We start from the raw sequence: 15,725 nt of genomic DNA, 5'->3' as shown, positions 1-15,725 counted from the left end.
TTTATATTTGGAACAATATAGTGTTTGGGTTTAAAGCTACCTGCCTTTTTTCCCAACTGGAAAGCTTTTTTTCTGGTTGGTTATTAGCAAATGTCATATGTATTCTGCAGTAAGCCTGTTGCTGCCCAAAGAGATGAGAAAATCCAAAGGATTTCTATCCCCTGAAGGCTCCCGTTCCTGGCAGAAAACAAACCTGTGTTTTCCAAGACTTTAGCTGCACAAGGGCTGCTACCCTCTTAGTCTAATCTGTTTTATCTGCTGTGAGACACTCTGTATTTATATACTGAGCAACTGCAGGACATCAGTTTCCATTCTTATCAAACACAAATATTTACCTGATCCAAGGTCTCTTGAGATCCTTGACACACTTAAACATGCAGTTTAACTAAAGACATCTATTTTTTCCCTCAGTTTAATTTTAGTTGGGTTGCAAGGTATTTTCTTAGCAACTAAGTATTTTTTTAAATGAAGGAATACTCCAACACTTTACTGCTTTGCTTTACTCACCAACTCAGCTCTGCAGACTCCCTAATACGCTTTCTCAGCTGCAATTCCTGTCAATAAGGAAACTAGGAATTGTTTTGACATTAATTGTCCATGAGGAATTGAAACACAGAAGTCAGTGAGCAGTTCATATTATTTAAATTTAATGGAGACATTCCATTTAAAAATATCACATGTGGTGTGGCACAGCAGTCAATGGATTTCTGTTTACCCCTGTGAGCATCTTCAAGGGCAGTGTAAAAGGGGGCAAGACGAGAGGTCCTGCAGGTTGCCAGATAAAGGAATTCAGGTGAGAGGAACTATTTCTGTGCTAAATAATGTGGGGAATTTCAAGGGTCATGAGGTTTTTGAGCCTTGCCCTTTGCAAACCACAAACTCAAGATCAGGAGTGTTGATTTTACCTCTTCCTCTCCAATTTTGTATGTAACTTCAAATAGCATCAACTGACATCCCCTTTTCCCATCCCTGCCAGGGATTAAGGTGATAATCTGGGTTAAAATAATTCTCTTCCAAACACCCACTCCCTGATTTAGTAGCCTTACTTCCCACACTGTCCCAAGGAAACGTGTCCATGTGTTCAGAGTGGGAACAGCAACCCTGGGGTTTAGCAGGACATCACCTCCCAGGTGTTCCAGATAGCATCCTGCAGGGCTGATCAGGAGGGGGCACAGACATGAACAAAATGGCAAAAGCAAACCAACACAATTACTAAAAAAAAATTTAAAAAAAAAGTGAAAACACATAAATATCAACATATAAATAGTTCATTTTGTTTCCACTAATGAGATTTAACAATAGTGTGCATTGGCAGTGAGCAAGTTTAGCCAACTGTTGAATTTATTCTCTGAGAGATTGTTTTTAAGTCCAAAATTCACTGGTGTGCCCAGTGTGCAGGCTGGCCCAGTCCCTGAACTCTGGGACAGGCAGGTTAACTGTTTCACTGTTTCAAGCAACAGTAACAACGTGGATCTCCTTGTCACAGGAGGCAGGGGAGTCCTTCTTGCACCTGCAGTGGAATTTAGGAGTGCAGCAAAGCACTATAGACATGAGCAACCCCAAAGTAAGCAGGAGACAAATTACCCATTTCACCCTCCCTGAGTACATAAAGGGGAGGATGAGCATGGCGAGGATCACCCCAAGCAGCAGGAGCAGCAGGAGTCTCTGCACAGCCAGGCTGCTGTGTGCTGGGCTGTTTTCCTCTGTGCTCAAAATGTCCTGGCTGCTCTGAGTCCAGCTGTTGCCGTCCAGCCCCATGGCACTGATGTACACCTCGGGGTTTGAATCAAGGTTCTCCAAGCGCTCCAGGATGTCTTCTTTATTCTGGAGTGTGCGGATGAGCCCTCCTGACACGAAGGTGGGTTTTCTGCAAAGGGGGCAGGTGATTGTCCAGGTGTTCTCCTCTTTCCTGAGGATCAGCTTGAGGCAGACAGCACAGAAGGTGTGCTGGCAGTCCAGGAGCTTTGGGACTCTGTAGATGCTGTACTTGTTGAAGCAGATCATGCAGTCCATATCCAGGGTAGCTGTGTCTGAGCACTGGTGGTTCAGTTCCAATGTGCTCATTTCGGGAGAGTTTGTGTCCGTTAGCACAGCAAGTGGCCTTGAGTTTGGAGAGTCTCGTTCCAAAACTGCTGGTTCAAAGGCAGCAAGACTGTCTCTCTCTGTTCCTGAAGGCCTCTCCATTTCTTCAGTACGCTCTTCAGTGAATCCCACTCTCTTCTCACGTTTTGAGTTTTGTGTTACGGATCCTGCTCTGCTCATTTCTGCAGCACCTCCTGCCACGGGCGCTGCACTGTCTGCCTCAGCCTGCAGTACTCCAGGAGCTGACAATCTGTTTTCCTTGTTTGGCTTGTCAGTGGATTTCTCCATGGAGATAAACCTCGGTGCAGCTTGTCTCCCCTTAGCTGAAGGATTTCCCGAGCCTCTGGCTCCTTTTATGTGTTGCTGTATTCCTGTTGTATGCCTGATTGATTAGTGAGAGCCTTAAGCGAGTCATGCTCTTACAATATTATGTTTTTATGACATGGGGACCAGAGTTAATGATTGACTTCCCAGCCAACACAGTTTACAACGACTGATAATATCAGTGGGCAATTCCTGTCCGGAAGCAGACTCCATGGCATTAGCAGACCACTCTGACAGCCAGACACTACCATTATTATTCAATTAGAACTCTCTTAGATGAAAGCAATTTCATTGTTCTCCAAACAGTGCTCTGCTAGACAGTGACAGGCTTGGGGGAATTACCCGTTTCTGACATTGGTGTGCTGAATGCAGTGCTTTGATTAAAGCATATGTATCACCAGTTTTGGGCTCTCTGGGTAGGAAGTTTGCTCTTGGTTTAGAAATACTTACTACCCTACAGCACCAAGTGAAGAACGAGATTGAAATTATTAATTTGACTGTTGAATGTCCAATTGTTATTAGCTCTTTTATCCTAAGTGATCTCTTTTTTCAGCCTAGGATAACTCTTTTGTCCTGTTTGTTTTAGTCATCAGAAGGTTTCCAGTACAAACTGAAGCATGACTGAGGCCCACACAGGGTCTCTGAGAGTCCATGAGAGGGATCAGGAAACTAAAATCAAGACCAGTATCCTAGATGGTGGGACTATCTTCTTTGTTTGTTCACCAACCAACCTCATGCACTTGGGAATGCCCTTCTTGAGTGATTTTGTAAATATTCATCTCATCTGGAAAAAAAAAAAACCTGAACAAAATCCCTCAGTCTCTAATTTCTTTCTACCTTTTTATTTGTAGTAAAATACAGATGGTTTCTCAGCAAGAATCCCATGGAAGGAAGGAATGAAGGAAGGAAGGGAAGAATCACTAATCCCAAAAAGCCAGATGAGGTCAGTGTTAGCAACAGAAGACACACAGTACCACAGTGGTAGCCTCAAGTGCTCCTGAATGCTCACACTGCCTGTGCCACCTAGTCCCAGCCCCTCCCTCGCGGAGAGGAGCAGCAGAAAGAAATGAAACAATTGCAGATGAGGAGAGCAGGGAGTTCAGGGAGGCTCTAATCTCATGAACTCGCTGGAGGGGGATGAGGTGAGAAGAACTTGTTCTTATTTGCTGAGAAATAGAAGGTTTGTCGTAAGCAAACTTCGTCAAAGTGCCTGAGCACTGCTGCATTTCTGCTGATGTGGCATGTGGTGTTGCTTGATGGACTTTTGGATGACCCCAAATTTTAGGAGCCTGAATATCTCTCTGTTGCAGAAGGTGGTATCAAAGTGCAGGAATGTCTGGAAGTAGGCTGGTGAACTGCAAGACTCATTTATCTTTAAAAAGAAAATATTCTTTTCCATTTCATATAACTCTTTGTCAGCATGTTCATGCTGCTAAAAAGATCCAGGAAAGTAGAAAACAGACTTACCACTATTACAATAGTTCAGAAGCTTCAAACTTGCTCTGTCAGTTCCCATGTCCAAAATTGAAATATCTTAAAATCTCCTAATTCCTAATTACTAGAACAATATAAAAACACCTTGCAGATGTTGGAACAGACATCAAGAGGGACAACTACACTCCTAACATAAAAAGTTTAAAACTAGTTGGGATGATTCTATGCTCCATGTCTAACTGCTCTGTGTTCTACCATTGGATGGGGGTGACTTGTCTGTGTCTTTTGCTTCTGTGCTGGAAAAATAGTGTTTTGTTGTCCTCCACTGACAAAGTTTTCAGCCAAGCCCTGATTCCGGCTCCGCTTTGTCTCTGGTGTCACGAGTGATGCTCCCTGGCTGGCATGTGCCTTGTGCTTATGTGCCCATTAATGCTCCTCTGGCTAATTACTGCCTCATTAATCATTTGCAATCAGTTTATGTACTCACACTCTTTTCCCGCTTTTAGTGTGTTTGCATAACAAAATGTGTTTCTATGAAATGCTTTGTGTGGAATTGTTTATAGCAGGAAATAGATATAAAAGAACAGTTGTGTCATTCCTAGTAAAAATCTTCATGTGCCAGAAGCCAAACATCCCAGAAGAAACTGGGGATAGTCCTGTGAGCTTCTCCCTGTGCTGAGCTGTGGTTCAGGTTGTCCTGACTCTGCGCAAGAGGAAATGATAAACGATATGCAACTTAAAAATCCCTGACTTAAAAATGATATACAACTTAAAAATCCCTGTGATGTGAAGCCTCTTAGTGTGTTCCTGGGACTGTTTTGTTAGCGTTCCTCACAAAGCTGTTTGGATGTGCCTTTGGAGCTAGGAATTAGAAATTCATAGAATCCCAGAATCCCAGATTGGTGTGGGCTGGAAGGAACCTTAAAGCTCATCCAGTGCCCCCCGTGCCATGGGCAGGGACACCTTCCAGTGTCCCAGGGCGCTCCAAGCCCTGTCCAGCCTGGCCTTGGGCACTGCCAGGGATCCGGGGCAGCCACAGCTGCTCTGGGCAGCCAGGGCCTCCCCACCCTCCCAGGGCAGGATTTCTTCCCAATATCCCATCTATCTCTGCCCCCTGGTAGTGGAAGCCATTCTCCCTTGTCCTGGCACTCCAGGCTTTTTTCCACAGTCTCCCTCCATCTTTCTTGTCAGCTCCCCGACAGAAAGGCATTGAAAAGCTGCAATTACATCCCCCTGGAGCCTTCTTTTCTCCAAGCTGAACAATCCCAGTTCTCCCAGCCTTCCCTCATGGGGAAGGTGCTCCATCCCTCTGCTCATCTTGGCCTCCTGTGGACTCGGCCGATGTGCAGCAGTTCTGACAGCATCGGGCAGTTTCCGTCACGATACCAGCAGAGGAAACCAGTCACGGGCACAGCGATGCCCTGGTGGGTGCTGCTGCTGGGTGACTCCTTTAACTGGTTCCTGTGGGACAAGTGGGAGAGCCGAAGAGGATGGCAGGAAATCCTCCCCAAGAGCACACCTCCAGACAAATCACCCATCTTGCTGTGCCCCTTTTCCAGCATCCTGTGAGGCGTCTCCCTCAGCGCTAGAGGAAGCGAGACGCGGAAATTCAGTTTATTACACTTAGCACATTTAATTAATCATTGCTGTCTGAGCTCAGCTCCTGCCCTGCCGCTGCTGTCAGCCCTGTTCTCCTGGTGCCACCTCGCGGGTAGTCCATCTGCTCACCTCCCTGATGTGCTGCGAGTCCATTTCGCAGCGGTGATCTGGGGCTGAGCAGACACGGTCTGGGGCGGCGTGTCCCGGTGCAGAGCGGCAGCAGAAAGCACCCACCCGTGAGGCCAGGGCCGGGAGCTGTGCCGGGCAGCAGGGAAATGCTCTTGGGCGGGGGGGAGTGCAATTAGCAGCAGAGGCCAATTAGCCGGAATCCGGCAGCTTTTGGTACAACGCTGGTGATTTGTGGCGCTGCTTTCCGCAGCCTCCCCAGCCTTTCCCCGCGGACACGCCGCTCCCGGCGCTTGGCTGCGCCGTCCTTCCGTTCGCCGCTCCCGCTTTCCCATCGGCAGCCTCAGTTTCCCCCTCTCCCCTTCCTCCTCCTCCTCCTCCGGGAGGATGCCCCGGGCGGGCGGGCACCCACGTGGCCCCGTCCCGGTGCGGCGGTCACGTGAGACGCGCCCGGTGCGGCGGTCACGTGAGACGCGCCCGGTGCGGCGGTCACGTGAGACGCGCCCGGTGCGGCGGGCGCGGAGGCCGCGGCGGGGATGTCCCGCAAACAGGCGGGCAAGGCCCGGCCCAACGCCGCCACGAAGGGCCGGCGGCCCCGGCATTCCCCCGCCGGACCGGCCCCGGGCTCCGCTCCGGGCGACAGCGGCGGCCTCGCCGGGCAGCTCCGGGCCCTCGGCCTCAAGCTGCGGGAGGTGCCGGGAGATGGGTGAGCGCCGCGACCGGTGTCCCCAGCAACCCCGGGGATTCTCCGGACACCCAGCCCTGAAGGCTGAGGGCTTCCCCCTCCCCGGGTGATGTGAGCCCGTGTCCCCGGGGCCGAGGGCTTTCATCGATCCCGGGGTGGGGAGCCCGTGTCCCCGGGGCCGAGGGCTTTCATCGATCCCGGGGTGGGGAGCCCGTGTCCCCGGGGCCGAGGATTTTCCCCTCCCGGCTGAGGTGGGCCCTGTGCTCCGCAGGGGTGAGGATTTCCCCTGTTCAGGGATCTCTGATGTTCTCTGCGGTTCTGTAGGGCCTGACGGCTCGGCCAGTCCCAGCCCTGGTGCCCAGGGAGCTGTGATAGATGAGTAACGCGATGATTGACTCTCACAATTAACAGACAAATATCATGTGTATAGGTTAAAAATTTTTTTTTTTTTTACCCTCTGAGTTGTTATCAAGGGACAGCCGGGGTTGGGATATTTGGGAGGGTCGACTTGTCACTATGGTGACATCTGACCTCCAATCAAGATTTGAGGAAGTAAACTCCACCTCTGGGCAACGAAGAACGAGTCGATAGACAGAACTTTGGGAGGGCATAAAGGGTTAAAAGCTGAAACCATTGTGTGGGTGAGCACATGGTGGAGAAAATCCTTTGCACCCAGTGCCATAACGTTTTCTCTATTCAGTCTTCTGTTGTATTTTTTACAAGGTTTAATAAACCTTTCTAAATTTATGAAAACTGAGGGCGTAATTCTCACAGGGCCAAGGCTCCAGTGTCCAGCAGAACTGAGCGGAGGAAGGTCCATAAATATTCTTAGGGAATACTTTCACTCCCTTCTTTTCTAGAAGGTGAAAATGTAGTAAACGTTCCTGCTGAGAAGTTGCTCAGTGGGGCATTTGTTTGTCTTTCGTTACTTTATGTCCCTTGTCTGGTGTCAGTGTGGGACTGATTTATTAAAGAAATACGGATATTGATCTAGTACCAATATCCAACTGTGACGGACTAAAACTCTCTAATAGTTTAAAGTTAGAAAGTGTATGTTTATTACGATGCCGGGCAGCGTGCGGGATAGCTCCCAAATACACACCGCACTCCTCAGGTGATTACAGAGTCCTTTTATCCATACAAGTATTGAATACCCAAAATACAAATACACATTCATCATTTTGGTATGTCCCATTCCTCGCTTCGTATGCCAGTCATTTCAAAAGCTATTAAGCATGCGTAGTTTGTTCCTTGAAATGGGTCGGTGGTGCCTTTCATGGGGAGGGGTCCCAAAATGAGGAAGTAAATGAAGTCTTCCTCATTCTGACCTTTCTACCTTTTCAATGCAAATATGACAAATGAACCTTGGTAGAACTCCCATTCCCTGTCTTCAATTGGTTTCAGAACAGAGGAGGCCCACAACTGTCTTATGTTCCTAAAAGCTATTTGTCAGTTTCTATATTCTTCATTATAAACCCAGCTAACTACACATTGTGTTGACAAGCAATCAGTTATAAGACCTACTGATTTACTTTAATTAACTCCAGTAAGGCTTATCTCTAACTAACATCTTAGCTCCTCTGAAATCTCTAAATCCCTTAAAGTGTATGTTTCAGGACAGTTTGGCCCAGCAGTTGTACCGTGACACGATCACTCAAACCCAGCCGTTCCAGCAGCAGCAGCCATTCAAGGCACAGGGAGCGAGCGCTCCTCTGCATTGCTACACTGGGCAGAATAAGCACAGCCCCGTTCCCTGTCAGCTGTGTTCCTGGCGCTGCCTCGGTCACACCACTCCTCATTTCCCTCCGCAGCAACTGCTTGTTTCGGGCCCTGGGGGACCAGCTGGAGGGGCACTCCCGGAACCACCTGCGGCACCGCCAGGAGACCGTGCAGTTCATGCTGAGGCAGCGCGGGGACTTCGAGCCCTTCGTGGAGGATGATGTGCCCTTTGACAAACATGGTATGGGCTCCGTGGGACGTCCTGGGAGGCGTCTTTGTGTCTCCTTAAAGCAGCTCCTTACTAACCAGGTCCTCATCCCAGAATTACCTGAGGGCTCCTCTCTAGTTTTTAGAAACAGGGACTTTACATTGATGGCTGTTGCGATGCTGTGGGAAGTGAGCTGTTTAATCTGCATTGAATTTGTCACGGAAATTATTAAAATTTAGGAGGAACTTGGAGAAAAGGGAGACCAAAAAAGCAAGGAGTAAAAATTAGGTGTTTTCAAAAGGAACTTATGAAAAATTGTCTCGTTCTCCTTGAATACTGGTGGGTATTTGGCTGTTTTGGTAAGTGGCTGATTTCTTTGGGTTTCTTTCTCCTTGGCACTCAGTATTTCCTCCTGGGAAGCAAGGGGAAGATCCAAACCAGGGACAAATATAGCCTTTGATGTGCCAGGTACCATGGAGATGATGCATGAAAGTAGTTTGGTCATGCAGTACATGGCACTCCTCCTTCTGAGCTAACAGAGCCAGTGGCCTTGCTTTGTCTGACGGTGTAGTGCCTTTTTAAGAGATTTCTGTGGTCATTTAAATGTTGCAGCCCTCATGTTGCAGCCAAATTCTTGCCTCAGCAGTCACAGTTTCACAGGTGGGATTTCCCTTCCAGAATTCCTTGGGCTTATGTTGAAATCTCACCCCCTCCCTGTTACCCCTGCACTGCTTTTGAAAGTATCAGAAATTAGGTTTCAACTCTTGTGAATGTTTTTTCCTTTAGTTGACAATTTGGCCAAGCCTGGTACTTTTGCTGGCAACGATGCTATCGTGGCCTTTGCAAGGAACAATCAAATGAATGTGGTTATTCATCAGCTCAACACTCCTCTGTGGCAGGTGAGACACAAAGCTTCTACATTTTTGCTTAATTTTTGCTTGAGGGATATAAATAGTGTGAAAAATTCCTGATTTATTAAAAAAAAAAGCAGTAGCTGCAATGATCTGGGCATGGTGCAGAGCTGTACTTGGTTCTTGAAGAGGGGGAACACTTAACACTTTAGATTTTGGCTGGAAGGAGAGGGCAGGAAAGAAAACAGTGAGTGCATAAGAGATAGGTATGTGGGGGCAGAGCAACGTGTTTTGCTTGGGTTTTAAGCTATGACCTGCAGTGCCATGCTCTGTCTCCTGAAGACCAGACTGCATTTGAGCTGAGTTTTCTGACAGGAATCCCAGAATGGGTCAGGTTGGAGGGGACCACTCTGGATCATCTGGTCCTGTCTCCCAGCCCCAGCTTCCTCAGCCTTTTCTGGGCAGAGAGATGCTCCAGGCCCGTCCTGGTCTCTGCAGCCTTCACTGGCCCTGCTCCAGGAGCTCCCTGTTCTCCTGTCCTGAGGAGCCCAGGGCTGGGCAGAGGGGCAGGGTCACTCCCTGACCTGCTGTCAGTGCTCCTCCCAGTGCACCCCAGGGCCTCTTGGCCCCCAGGACACTCTGCTGGCTCCAGGACAGCTCTTTGACCATGGGACCCCCAGGTCCTTTCTGCAGAGATGCTCCAGCAGGTCACCCCGCCTGTGCTGGTACTTGGGGTTGTTCCTCCCCGGGGCAGGACCTGCATCTGCCCTTGCTGAACTTCAGGCAGTTCTTCCCTGCCCATCTCTCCAGCCTGGTGAGTCCTTCTGAAGGGCTGTACAGCCCCCTGGAATTTGAGCTAGGCTTAAGGAAACCTGTGCGATAAGATTCCGGAAGGTGGAAATGAAGGTATAGCTTCACTGTGTTGGAGTGAAGCTCCATCAATTCTGCATGGGATGTGGAATGCCAAGGTTTCTGACAGAGAAAGAAACAAGGTTTTAAAATAAATTTTAAATTAATTTTAAAACCTTAAAGTGGTGTTTAATCAGCTCCTGGAAAGAACTGTGTGGTGTGGTTTCCTCTGACAGAGGGGCATTGAAACAAGTAATCCATCAGGTCCCTCGTTTTCTCTTTATTGTTGTTTTTCCATGGCAAGTGGAATGGGTCCGTGCTCAGTCAGCCTGGTCATTGAGCAAGTGAGAACCTGTATTCAAGTCAGGATTGTTTCTGGCCTCTATTTACAGACAAAACCAATGAAGTATATAGATTAAGCAGGGCAATAAAGATACAAAACCAGATGAAAGCTGTCAGTAACGTCTTAAATACATTTAAAACAGCCTCACGTGGATTCCTGAACTCAAACAAGTTTAAAGTGTCATTATGGGCAGCCATGGGCAGAGGGACAGGTGGGTGAAGTACCTGCAGGGGAGGTCACCGAGGTGGTTTGCATGTGTTGTTCCTTGCTGAGATTTTGATGTCCTTTTGAAAACCTTGATTCTTTCATCTCCTCTCACTGACCGTGTCAGAGTGTCAATACAGAGCTTGTGATGAGGTTCTGTCTTTCCTGAGCAGTGTTGTTTGTGAAGGGTCGTCTCAGGCCCTTGAGAATGGTGTGAGTTAGGAGAACTGTGAGTAGTTGTAACATCATGAAAAGTTCTTTGCAGGTGGACATGTCTGCATGGAACCCCTTAACTTTTTTGATAGTGACTGTAAATTACAGAATTCTTAAAGTTGGAAAAGACCTTTAAAATCATGGAGTTCAACTGTAGACTCAAGTTAGCTGAGATGTATAGGTTATTTTATTGGCTTTTTGGATAACAGGCTGGCTTTTTCCCCCCCTCTCTTTTTAATCTACAGCCCTAATTTACTTACCAGTTTCAGTGTATTCATAGAATCAGAGAATCCCAGGTTGGTTAGGGTTGGGAGGGACCTTAAAGCTCATCCAGTGCCACCCCTGCCATGGGCAGGGACACCTTCCACTGTCCCAGGTGGCTCCAAGCCCCATTGTCCACCCTGGCCTTGGACACTGCCAGGGATCTGGGGCAGCCACAGCTGCTCTGGGCACCTGTGCCAGGGCCTGCCCACCCTCCCAGGGAAGGATTCCTTCCCAATATTCCATGTAACCCTGCCCTCTGGCAGTGGAAGCTATTCCCTCTTGTCCTGGCACTCCAGGCCCTTGCCCACAGTCTCTGTCTTTCCTGTTGGCTCCTTCAGGCACTGGAAGGTCACTATTAGGTCACCCTGGAGCCTTCTCTTCTCCAGGCTGAACAATCCCAATTCTCCCAGCCTTTCCTCATAGGAGAGGTGCTCCATCCCTCTAAATCAGCTAGGTGGCCTCCTCTGGGCCCACTCCAGAGTGGAAAGAGGCTTCTCTATTGAGAGCTAAATTGGCTAATTTTCAAGTCTCTCAAGAGTTTTGGGATTTGTTAGATACTTATTCAAGCTCTGGCAGAGGAGAAATGTTTAAAATAAATCTTACCAAGTTTCAGCAGTGGAATAATTTAATAGACTAGAAAGCAGGAGTTAAGTACGACCAAGTGTTGACTTGGAACCTGACGGTGAGCAAGTGTAAAATAGTTGAATGGAGAATTATTTGTTGGAAAACCTGAAGTCATTAGTGCAGCACAGCACACAGACATGGCTGAAAGGTGGCTTGGTGTGTGGTCTGGGAGCTGAGATAAGGCAGTCCACAGACGTAAAAGGGTTGGGAAACTCTGGAGCCCTAAAGCAAGGAGTTCTGGTCCTTTGCTTGCTGACGTCTGGAGAGCTGTCGGGTGAACTTGAGCTGCCAGGTCAAGCCAAGTTGGTCTGCAAGTGCAGTGGGATTTTCTGCATTCCTGGCAGGAGCTGGAATGTTGTGTAGCTCTTATCTAATAGTTTGAGACACTGATAACCAGGGTAGGAACTATTCTCACATCAGCACAGATAATACTCAGAGCAGGAATTTTCTGTGGAAATTGCTGTAGCTTGGTGCTGACAAAGCAAAGCAACATTTGGTTGTTAACAGTACTCCTGAATGGAGTTAATACGTTTTCATGGATTTGCTTTCTTTTAAAAACAAAACACAGCTGCTTGGGATGCTGTTAAAACAGCATCTTGTCCCATCTGCAAATCAAAATTTACTCTGAGTGACTGTTTCCAGTGTTGCTGTCACTTGAATGGCCTCTCTTCGCTCATATTTGAGAGTAAAGTGACATGGTACATTCCCTGGGAGCTCTTGCGGAAGTTGGTTCTGGGAAGATGATCAGAAAACTGATAGCTCCTGTGGAAAGTTCCGGAAATAGTTTCCACAAAAATATTTTCATTCCACGTTTTGTTTGTTCTGCTGTAACTGCCTGGTATTTTACATCTGGCTTTCATACCTTCTTCTCTTCCTCTTTCAAATGCTCCAGCCACCACGTACTTGCTTCCTTCCCGGTGTTTGCCATCGCTGCAGAAACGAATACTCTGAAAAATCGGACGCTGAAGCCGATTCCAAATGCTCATTTGCAGTTTGTTTCTTTTGTTGAGATCCGGGGCACGGCCAGGAGCGATGCCCGGGAGCTGCACATCGCCTACAGGTACGGGGAGCACTACGACAGCGTCAGGAGGCTCAGCGACGACTCGGAAGCTCCGGCCTACCTTCGGATGGAGGTCGGTTGTGATGATGGAACGAGCCAGCTGTGGGTGACACACAGAGCTGGGGAATGCTGCCAGTTGATTTCCATTCTTATTTGGGATGGAGGGAAGGGATGGGTCTCTGTGCTGTGCTGGGAGAGCAAAGCCCTGAGGTTGTAGCTCATGCTGCTGGCTCTCTCAGGAGGGGCTGTGAAGGACAATTTGAGCCTCTGGGCTGGAAATTAATTCAAAGCTGATGTTGTGATGTTGGCTGTCTGGAAGCAACCTTATCTAAATGATATAATCATGCACCTCAAATGGAAAAACAAAGGGAAGGGAGGAAAGAGCTGGAAATGCAACAGCTGGATGTAGTTGTCTTCCTCATATCTTTTTTTGATTTTTTTTTTTTGAGAAGTAATTGTGCTGTGCTTGAGGTTCTCTGCACATAGCTGAGGTGTGGTATTGTATTAAAAAAATCCCGTTTAAAAGCTCATTTATTGTGATTCATGATGTTGTAGTACACTGGAGTTTGTTCAGCAGTGCAGGAGATGTGGGAAGCTACACAGTTGGAAGTTACACAGTTTCCAAGATGGTTTGACACGGGATGTTCCCGAGAAAAGTGTGCCATGATAATTACTATTGTTGGGATGTCGAACTTTTATGGATTGCATGCTTGTCTGATTTGCTGGGCTTGCAATTCTTCAGATGCTTTGCAAGAACGATTCGAATAAGGCGGAGGAAATGAAGCCACAGAAGGGCAACTCTGAAGATGAGACTGACGTGGATGTGGAAGATGCTGTACAAAAAGTGTGCAGTGCAACTGGGTGTTCAGTAAGTATCGAGGAGCCTTTCTGGGCTTAATGTTCAAACCTTGATACATGGAAGCAGTTCTGGGAATAATTCTAAAAAACACTCACCGAGTACAAATTGGAGTACCATGGCCATCAATCAGGGTGCATCTCATCCTAGAATCAGCCCTTAAATTCAGGTGAAATACCAGCTTTTTTGTGGATGCCTGATAATTTTGAAAGGTTTCTCTTGAGGCTCTCATAAAAATTCACTTGGAAACAAATCCTGTAAGTTCTGAAATCCTTTGGGGGTATTGAAGATGCCAGATAACTGGATAATCTCTGATTCTTGGCTGTTGGCAATGTGCAGGTGCATAGAACAGAAAGGGCCAAGAGGGAAACTTACACTGAAAGCAGCATATTCCTTTTTTTTTCCTGATAGCTTCAGGAATTTAAGGCTTTCCCCCTCACCCTTTCAGAAATGAAGCACAGACCAACTGAATGATCATAAAAGCAGCAGCCCCCTCTCAGTGGTGCAGGTGTTGTTAAGAGTGTGTAGGTCAGAGATTTGAACTTCTTCAGTGTTCTCCTTCCCCTCTTGTGGACAGGACATGGATTTAGTAAGCCACATTCTTGAGGTGGAGGACTACAACGTGGAATCTGCAATATTTGCCATCTTGCAGGTGAAGGAAGGGGAAGGAATAGGTGAGTGCACAGTTTGTCACCTGGGGCTTCAGGTGACTGTGATGTTGGTGTTGGGGACAGGAGCAGGAGAGGTGGGGTTTGTGTGCTGCCACCTCAGCCTTCTCTGCTCAGGAAGGTTGTTAGTGAGGGCAACTTCAATCCAGTTTCCAAAAAACCCCAGGACTTCTGGGAAAAAGAATTGGCTGACAGTGCAACAGCTCCTGGGTAGAGCATGTCTGAGGAAAACCTCTGCTGTTGGCAGGTACTGAGGAGCAGCAGGAGCCCCTGGGCAGGGAGCAAAAATCCTGCAGCAGGACACTGTGGGAAGAGAATGGAACCGGTTCAAGAATCTTTGGAAATCAGAGCTTGCATCAAGGTGAAGCAGAGAACAACAAGGGACAAGCTGGATCCAGGGAAGAGAACCGAGCCAGCAGAAACCCAAAGGTGTGTGAGGGGTTTGGCAGCAACGTGAGCACCCTTCAGTGATTGGGGGATGCCTTAGCATTGCTTACTCAAAAACTCTTTTCTCCTTTCAGTTAAAAAGAGCTTCTGCTCACTGCATTTTGTCACTGCTGCAGCTGTGACTGCTGTGCCACAAGCATTTCCTGGTGACATGCAGCACTCTTCCCAAAACAACTCGCAATAAAGTCCTCATACATAGTTAGAAATGTCCTGTGGCAGCTGCCTTGGTATCTGCTTGTCCCTTTTATTACTTTTCCCCAGCTGAGCAGAGCACGTGTGGTTTGAACTTTGTGTTTTCATCCTTCCCTTTCAGGTAGCCAAGAAGCAAAGGAAGGAGCAGCAGCGGCTGGAGAAGAAGAAGCGGCAGGAGGAGAGGCACCGGCAGAAGGTCCTGGCCACCAAGAGGGACAGTGCAGACCCCGGGACAGAGACAGACCCAGCCAGCCACATCACCCTGGTGAAGGCCATGGCAGCCCTAAACATATGACTCAGTGCTCTGATGAGAAAAGCAAATAAAACTGATGAAGGCAAAATTCCCCCAGGAGAATTTCCAGGCACCCGTGTTTATCTTAAAACCATCTCTGCTGGGATTTCCAAATGCAAGAGAACTTCTTCTTCCTTTGTTTGTGGGGAGGACAATTGCTCATTGATTGTGCATCAACCTGTGAGAAGAGTTGTTTAAACTTAACAGGAAGTAGACACTTGGGTCTATAATCTTGGAATTAGATGAAGGTGAGGACCTTGTCTGCACACAACGGTGTCAGATTAGTTTTGACATTTCTTCATGTGCCTGGTTTTGGTTTTATTTTTCTTTTTTTTTTTTCTTTTATTTGGTTATTCCTGGAGGAGCTTTATTTTACCTTGCTGTCAGGGAAAGCTTAACAAATCTCAACTCAGGATTATCTCTGGTGGATCTTTTTCTATTTAAATTCAAATAAAGTAAGGGAACAGAGTCCCAGAATCCTTTCCAAAGCATAGTGTGTCAGCCAGCACTGTCTAAACATGACATTCCTCCTTTGGTTGCCATGCAGGAATGCAGTGACAACTTTTAGTCTCACTAGAACTGCTGGCACTGCACTGAGCTGGTTCAGAAGTGATGTATACTTGGAGGGAGATGGGGATTGCTGCATCCATGCTTGCTGAGGTTTGGGTTTGCTCCTTTAAGATGA

General features: G+C 47.6%; 2 protein-coding genes across 2 annotated transcripts; one reads left to right on the top strand and one right to left on the bottom strand.

Moving 5' to 3' along the window:
- Positions 1-630: 630 nt before the first annotated feature.
- RNF186 (ring finger protein 186) lies at positions 631-5,954 on the bottom strand. Its single transcript, XM_068171381.1, has 2 exons — positions 5,569-5,954; positions 631-5,425 (listed from the first exon to the last, which is right to left on the bottom strand). Exon 2 carries the CDS (start codon positions 2,368-2,370, stop codon positions 1,450-1,452), a length of 921 nt encoding a protein of 306 aa, XP_068027482.1. The 5' UTR covers positions 2,371-5,425; positions 5,569-5,954; the 3' UTR covers positions 631-1,449.
- A 111-nt stretch (positions 5,955-6,065) lies between these two features.
- Positions 6,066-15,528, top strand: OTUD3 (OTU deubiquitinase 3). The gene is made up of 8 exons (XM_068171421.1): positions 6,066-6,271; positions 8,062-8,210; positions 8,964-9,076; positions 12,536-12,658; positions 13,328-13,453; positions 14,019-14,115; positions 14,357-14,542; positions 14,874-15,528. Exons 1-8 carry the CDS (start codon positions 6,102-6,104, stop codon positions 15,041-15,043), a joined length of 1,134 nt encoding a protein of 377 aa, XP_068027522.1. The 5' UTR covers positions 6,066-6,101; the 3' UTR covers positions 15,044-15,528.
- The last annotated feature ends 197 nt before the right edge of the window (positions 15,529-15,725 follow it).

The sequence above is a fragment of the Anomalospiza imberbis genome, chromosome 23 (assembly GCF_031753505.1).
Source record: "Anomalospiza imberbis isolate Cuckoo-Finch-1a 21T00152 chromosome 23, ASM3175350v1, whole genome shotgun sequence".
NCBI lineage: Eukaryota > Metazoa > Chordata > Aves > Passeriformes > Viduidae > Anomalospiza > Anomalospiza imberbis.
The sequence above is the reverse complement of the archived record's forward strand: the minus strand, read 5'-3'. Positions and strand labels throughout refer to the sequence as shown.